A 7,846-nucleotide genomic window follows, 5' to 3' on the forward strand; every position below is an offset into this window, starting at 1 on the left:
GGAAGCCCCACATGTCTTCGCCTCAGAAGATTCATCGTTGTCTTAATTCCCCTTGCCCAAAATATATATATATATTTTTTTTTGCTACAGAAATAAAATTATATAGTTATAAAATGTTTTCATATTATCGATTTCTTCTGCACGACCTCATATTTCAATATTTCCTTTTTCCTCCTGCGGAAACTGTCTCCAATGCAATCTTCTCTATATGCTTGTATAATTATGTGCAACCCTCTATAAATAAGGGTGGAGGGAAGGGATCGTAGACCCAATTAGATCAAATAAAAGAATTAACTATCAATACAAACGTATCACTGATCCGCAATAATCCCCCTATTAAAGTCGATCATGGATTTGGAAATATTTACATATTCAACTATAGGAAAGAGTAGGCAAATTGCAGAGGTTGAAAAAAAAATTAAAGATGGTAGGAGGTTGACGTCTTCCGTAGGAGAGGAATTATTAGGTTTCTCTCTCTCTCTTTTTAATATGGTTATTCTTTAAACCAAAATTGAAGATGCGCATGATTAAAAAGAAAAGCTTTTTATTTAAATATTAAAGAAAAAAAGTGGTAGAGGCTAGAGAGGGTCCTAGATGTTCATATTCTTCATTTTTCAGATGGGGATTTAAAAAATATCAAATTCAAGTCAATAAAAATTTCAAAACACTTATTTGATAAATCAATTAAATATTAAAATCACATGGTTACACAAAAATCAGGTCTGCTATTGTTGAAAGCATCCATTTGACATAAATAAAGCTAAGATGTCATAATATGAGTTTCCTAAATCTCACATCATTTTCAGAATTTTTACTAGTCCCTAAGAATTATTTCAAATACTACGTGTTAGATTCAAATTTTTATATTAGAAAATTCAGAAATTCGTTAGTGTTGATGTATGTGTGCCTGCTACACGTGGAACGGTAAGTAATGTATTGTCCAGTAAGTTATGGATCAGCGAAGAGATTTTTTTTATTGTTATAAAAATTCTATATAAAGGGATCCTTCCTGTTGGTTTCACAAACCAAAACCTCCAAACCCTTAGACAAAAATATGCATTCGTCAACGAGACAAAACTTCCTTCCACTCTTCATCATTTGCATCCTCTCTTTCGTTTCCCGTTCATATCCCCGGGTATATCCTGACGCATCCCGACAAAACCAGCTGAAACCCGATAATTATGGTTCTGCTTCTGATGTCGAGTTCTTCTTTTTCGACCAGAATCTCGACCACTTCACATACACACCAGAAAGCTATACCACATTCCGACAAAGATATGCCATTGACTTCAGCTATTGGGGTGGTGCTAAAACTAACTCCCCCATTCTCGCTTATCTTGGAGCTGAATCTCCTATGGATTCAGATTTGAGCGTTGTAGGTTTTCTTCGTGACAATGGCCTTCATTTCAAAGCTCTCCTGGTTTATATAGAGGTACCGAATATATTTTTATTTACAAAACCTAATCTATAATGTGTCATATTAACATTTTTGTATATATATATATACACACATAACGCAGCATAGATATTATGGAGAATCAATGCCGTTTGGATCCGCAAAAGAAGCTTTGAAGAACGCAACTACTATGGGATATTTCAACACAGCACAAGCTCTCGCCGATTATGCCGAAATTCTCATGCACATTAAGGATAAGTATGCAACCAAACATTCCCCTATCATCGTCATCGGTGGATCCTACGGTGGAAGTAAGTGATGTATATATGCGCGCACACAATATTATATATGCACATCATGTTGTTCCCTTCATCCTCACTTTAAAACATCTAACATGATTTAATGAGCTTTGTGTTTGGTAATGAAAACGAGAAATGAGTGTGCTCTACTTCTTGAAAGCAAAACAAAGACGTGATCATAACATAATAAAACACGTGCATATACGAAACATTGCATATAAAATACACAAAAGAAACGGACATAAACGGTCGGCATAACATGTTAGGGAAACAAACTCCTATAAGAACTGTCCATAATTTGAGATTCTTGAATCATTTATCGTATCCAACAGATTCGTTGATTTGTTGTTTATAAATATATGTAACTGATGAAATATTTCTTATATACCTACAGTGTTAGCAACGTGGTTTAGGTTAAAATACCCACATGTAGCAATTGGAGCATTGGCTTCTTCTGCTCCTCTTCTCTACTTCGAAGATACTGTTCCAAAATACGGTTATTTCTACGTCGTAACCCAAGTAATAAAGGTAACAATTATTAAACCTCGTATATATAAATTGGTTTCCATTTTATATATAACATATTTTCGATTTCGATATTTCAGAAAACAAGCCAAACATGCTACGAAACGATCCGCAAATCTTGGGATGATATTGATAGAGTGGCTTGGCACCCCAATGGTCTTTCTATCCTTAGCGAAAAATTCAAGACTTGCGCGTAACGATTCATAAAACCTATAATTTTTTTTTTCGCAAATCATATTGACTAACTAACTTATTATATATATTTTTGTTATTCGTCAGCCCATTGAATCGAAGTTCTGATCTCAAAGATTACTTAGAATCGATGTACTCACTGGTGGTACAATACAACGGACTTCCATATTATTCGGTTGACGCGACATGCAAAGCTATTGATTCCGAATCCCCGAAAGATACAGAGGACTTGCTCGATCGAATTTTCGCAGGAGTTGTTGCTCAATTTGGCAACCAAGTTTGCTATGATATTTCAATTGGTTCTCCACCTACAAACAGTGAACTCGCTTGGATGTGGCAGGTATATTTAATTGCAATGCTTTGTTCAACAACAATAAAAATAACATAATCTAATGTATTATTAAATACATGCATGAATTTACAAAACTTGGCACGACAATATATAATTAAAATGATATACATGCATGACAGATTTGTAGTGAGCTAGTGATGCCTATAGGACTTGACAAGCAAGATACGCTGTTTCAAACAAATCCGTTTAATATGAGTGATTACACATCCAAATGTGAAAGTATGTATGGCATCTCTCCACGTCCACATTGGATCAGTGCCTACTATGGGGGTGAGGTACGTGTTTGAATTTTTTTTTTTCATTTTTAAATTTATTTTGGACTTTGAAAAAAAATGAATTGTTTTTATATTGAAAAAATTAATAATAAATGTTTTTGCAGGATTTTAAATTAAGTCTCCGAAGGTTTGGGAGCAATATCATTTTCTCCAATGGATTGTCCGATCCGTACAGCGTTGGCGGGTAAAATTATTTAAATTAATAAAATATTAATAGATTTCTTAGATATAAAGTGGTTTTTGTTTAAACGTTTCTTTTTTTTTTATATAGAGTATTGGAGGATATTTCGGATACTATATTGGCCGTCAAGACAAATGGTATGTTTAAATTAATAATATAATCTTTTTGTTATTCTTCTGATTAGTAACCGAGTTGAGATGTTAAATGATATTTGAAAGTTATATATATACATACATATATATATATATATATATGGATTTTTATGAGCTACATATTTTTTGTAAAACTTAACGAAATCGAACAGCAAACTTAATAATATAAGAAATTTGCTTTTTAATCCATAAAGGGCTTTTACGCAATGCATAGAAATCCATTTTTATTAAGAATTTTTTAAAAAATGAAAAGATTTTTTTTTATATAAAATTAAAAATGTGTTTAATTTCCTTTGTGAAATCTGACAGGTTCTCACTGTATGGATTTGGTCTTCGAGACAAAAGAAGATCCGAAGTGGCTGGTCTTGCAAAGGCAAAAAGAAGTCGAAATAATCGATTCTTGGATTTCTATTTACCAAAATGATCTTAAGTTAGAAGCATAATTTAATATGAACTATCTACTTATCTGCAAATGTTGTTATCCGCTATGAATTTACCAAATGGGCTTCAGCCCAATTAATTACGGATGTTGGTATTATTACTTCAACGCATTTCAATCTCTTATAGATTTCCAACATAACTCCCAACCTTCCAAGACACGTCGTAATGAAATGGGTTTCAGCCCAATTAATTAAAAAAAACAAAAGATGAGAGGCGGCTAAATCGCCGTAGAAATAAAAAATTAACTAACTAAAAAAAAGAGGTGGCGGCCATTAAAAAAACCATCAAAACTTCTCCAATTATCCGACATAATTCAGGTGAGTAATTTTAGATGTAATTTGAAAATTTTATTTTTATTGTCTTCGAAATTTATATGCTAGTGTGCAAAATTATTGATTTATTCATGTTATTATAGTGTTTGTAAATATTTTAGACATTGTTTATGAATTTTGATGTTGATATGATTGAATCAGTGAATTTATGCGTCCGGACCAGATTGGTTCGATTCTACACCATTCGGACCGGAGTTGCAGAAAAAAAAAACAAAATTTGAAAGAATATAATAAAACTAAAATTTGGGCCGACGATTTGCTTTCTGACCCAGTAAAAAATTAATTATTATTTTAAAATAAATAAATAAATAAATAAAAACAAAGAACCAAACGATTATAGAAACTGGACCGATCCGTTATGATAAAAAATAAAAAAAAAATAAAAAAATGATAAATAATAAAATAAATAAATAAATAAATAATAGAACGGATGATCCAGGAATTGGACCGACTCGGTCTAGCCCTAAAACCAAAATTTAACTAAAATATGACTAAACTTGGTTCGAACCGAGATATGCTTAGTTTAGACCAAATGATACAACCGAGTAAGTACAAAGCTCGGGACGAGCTGAACTGATAATTCAGATGGGTAAAAACCCTGTTTGATCGGATCGAAGGATTAAAATATTAAACAAATCATAAAATTAATAAGTAAAATATATAAAAATAAATTTAAAAGAAATTATCCTTGACCGTGTGTAAGGTAAGTAATAATTAATGACCGCTTGTGATTGGAGAATCTTGACAAGGTAGATGACATAACATTGACATTACTCGGATGAGTTCGAGTATTGTTCAGTGTGTGATTGTAGACGGAATTTTGAGTGATATCACGATGATTGCCTTAACTGTAAATCTTCGTGGTATGATATTCGATCCGGATCGATTATCATCTCGTGGACGTGATTGTGATTGTGGCGATCTTCGATCGTGTCATCGTTCCCTAACGAACGGTTATGGCATCCTGCGAGTCACGTATTCAGGTTTGCGTGTGTCACCCAAATACATGACGAGGAATTACGATTCTTTGGCAGCCGTGCCAACGTTCCAGTGGCTATGGAACGAACTTCAGGTTTGCGTGTGCCACCCGTTGATTGACAAATAAACCTAAGACCCGGGTAGTTGCGTGTGTCTTCCGGTGAGGTGGTACGGATATACTCTGAAAGACTTGAGTTCGGGTCTGATGAGTATTTTCCGATGCGGATGATCGGCGAGAGGGAGTTTGTTGGTTTAGTGCTCTATGATGTACTGTTCATGAGCTTTATTTAGATACATTCGATGTATTGATACTTTCTATAGTTTTATGAGAGTATTTGATTCATTACATGTTCTTGCATACTAGATCTGTTATGAAATCCATGTATCATTATGAATGATACTAAACTCCCTAGTCTTGTGTCGTTATGGGAATAACGACATAATAAGACTAGTATGATGTGTGATTGATGATCATAGAGATGATCATAGGTATTGGATACGATCACAGTCATAGGTATTCGTTGGAGAACGGAATACTGGATTGACCCGCATGAGATTGTCACATGGACTAGCGTCATGACTTGAATCTCATATGGCGGTTCCATGATTGGATCCTAAGACCTGAGATATATACGGAATCCAACATGAGGAGTTGCGTGCTTTGAATACGTCAAACGTTCTGCGTAACAGGAGAACTATAAAGGCGTGTATCAGGTACGAAACGAATCATGTACTAGATTGTAGATAGTCAAGACGAGATTTGTACCTCTCGTAAAAGAGAGAGATATCGCTGGGCCCCTCGTGTGAGCGAGACTGTAGAAATGTGTGGCCGCACTATAGACGAACGTCGTCTATTTCAGACAGTCGAACTCAGTGAACGAGAAAGCAGTCGAATCAGATAAGGTGGCTTGTCCATGCCTTATGTTCGACATATGATATCACGATACAAAAGGATCATCAACCGGAATCATCTCTGGCGTTCGTAAAGATCACGAACAAACTCTATTCGAGATAGGTAGTCATAGTGTCTTGCTAGAGACCGCCTATGACTTGTATATCCGAAATAGAGATTTCGGGTTATACTGCTATATCGAATGAGCCTACAGGGTCACACACGCAGGGAAGGACGAAACGTGCGAGAAAACGACGGAAAAACCGAGACGGAAGGGTCTGGAACGGACGGACCAGAAGTCCGGAACGGACGGTCCGCCGTGCCAGACCTGACGGTCCAGAACGCACTGTCCGTTCCAGAAAGTCTGGCAGGACAGTCCACGTGAGCAGACCGTCCGTTCTACGTGCTGGAACGGACGATCCACGTGCATTTCTGGACCGTCCGTTCCGGGCTTCAGTGTTTCCGAAATTAAACCGAAATTAGGGTTAAATCACTTTATAAAAGGGAGATTAAAACCCTAATGGAAGTAAGAGAAAAAGAGCCGACTTCAGAACACATTTAGTAGACTTTTGGAGAGATCCAAGAGATTGAGAGTGTGATCAAAGTCCGTTTTTCTCGAAGCACAAATGAATAGCGGATTCGAGTCCTAGCAGACAAGTTCCAAGCGTTGGAATCCATCCCGAAGTGTGGATACGTGTAGAGGGCGAGGTAATCTTCCTCCCTTTCGTGATCAGACGTGTTCTTCGATTGATACAGATCCCGGATCGATTGAGGTAAGCGTTCTAATGTTTCTACGATTCATTAGAAGCATGGTTCTAGGGTTTATTAAATTTTTGTTTTATATCCGTTGCGCAAACCCTAGAATCGATCTCTTAGGAATAGGATTCGCTCATGAGATCCCAGGAAACCCAACAGTGGTATCAGAGACTGGTTGCTCTATTTTGATTTCGTAGAACCCGATCACGCATGTTTAGGATTTGAATTGTTTGAATCCATGTTTGCTATGATATCTATACATGTTTGATTATTGAATCTAGTGTAGATTGCATGTTTCATGTTGCATAGAGTGCAGGAGTTCGAATTTTGGGTGTACAGAAGAATTCGGATCAGTTTCGGGTCTGATCGGGGACGAGAACGAGGGGAAACGTGATCTGATCACGTAAATCTACCCTAGACCGTCCGTTCTGGGTAAGCCAGACCGGACGGTCCAAGGGTGACGGACTGATTGGCACAGAACGGAAGGTTGGACCGTCCGTTCTGCCAGGCAGAACGTCCGTTCTACTAGGCTGAACGTCCGTTCTGACTTCTGAAGTCGAGACCGAACGTTCTGCCAGCCTGGAACGTCCGTTCTACCTCTAGAACGGACGGTCCGAAGTCCAGATTCCGAAAAATTCCGTTTTCGAGGTCCGATTACGCAATCGTTGTATAATCTGATCAACTGTGACTCAAATATACATGATTTATTCTTATGGATGGTCCATAGTGAATGAATGCATGTAACTTAATCGAGATATTAGATATGCTTGATTTAGTGGGAGCTCCGGGATTGGGATTACATAATCGAATGGATGGTCTATTCGGATTATGAACAATCGTTGCACAGAAATCGGTTAGATCTAGAAGCTCTATAAGTAAAGCACTTGTCAAGTCATCGATCGTACGTGTCATGGGCCATGCCAAAGTTGGGTGCCATATTATCTTGGTGAGGCAAGATGGAGAAATGGTGGTTCTCATAGCTTGAAAGTAGATGTTTGATCTAGGTGCGGTTTCGAAAATCCCTTATTCATGTAATGCTAAGTGTGTACCTCCCATTACTAGAGCGCCTGTCAAG

General features: G+C 36.7%; 1 protein-coding gene across 1 annotated transcript; it reads left to right on the forward strand.

Annotated features, from left to right (window-relative positions):
• Nucleotides 1-1,053: 1,053 nt before the first annotated feature.
• Nucleotides 1,054-3,858, forward strand: LOC104805211 (lysosomal Pro-X carboxypeptidase-like). The gene is made up of 9 exons (XM_010529686.1): nt 1,054-1,432; nt 1,521-1,707; nt 2,090-2,223; nt 2,301-2,413; nt 2,500-2,752; nt 2,884-3,039; nt 3,144-3,223; nt 3,311-3,357; nt 3,682-3,858. The coding sequence occupies exons 1-9, from the start codon at nt 1,055-1,057 to the stop codon at nt 3,813-3,815; spliced, it is 1,482 nt and encodes a 493-aa protein (XP_010527988.1). The 5' UTR covers nt 1,054; the 3' UTR covers nt 3,816-3,858.
• Nucleotides 3,859-7,846: the final 3,988 nt, after the last annotated feature.

Source organism: Tarenaya hassleriana, unplaced genomic scaffold (genome assembly GCF_000463585.1).
Source record: "Tarenaya hassleriana unplaced genomic scaffold, ASM46358v1 Cleome11, whole genome shotgun sequence".
NCBI lineage: Eukaryota > Viridiplantae > Streptophyta > Magnoliopsida > Brassicales > Cleomaceae > Tarenaya > Tarenaya hassleriana.

What these genes read in the sequence shown, in the direction of transcription:
- LOC104805211 (XM_010529686.1), top strand. Translation starts at nt 1,055, where the DNA reads ATGCATTCGTCAACGAGACAAAACTTCCTTCCACTCTTCATCATTTGC. An exon ending in GAAAAATTCAAGACTTGCGC is followed by an intron (nt 2,414 to 2,499) that starts GTAACGATTCAT and finishes GTTATTCGTCAG; the next exon opens with CCCATTGAATCGAAGTTCTG. An exon ending in GTGCCTACTATGGGGGTGAG is followed by an intron (nt 3,040 to 3,143) that starts GTACGTGTTTGA and finishes ATGTTTTTGCAG; the next exon opens with GATTTTAAATTAAGTCTCCG.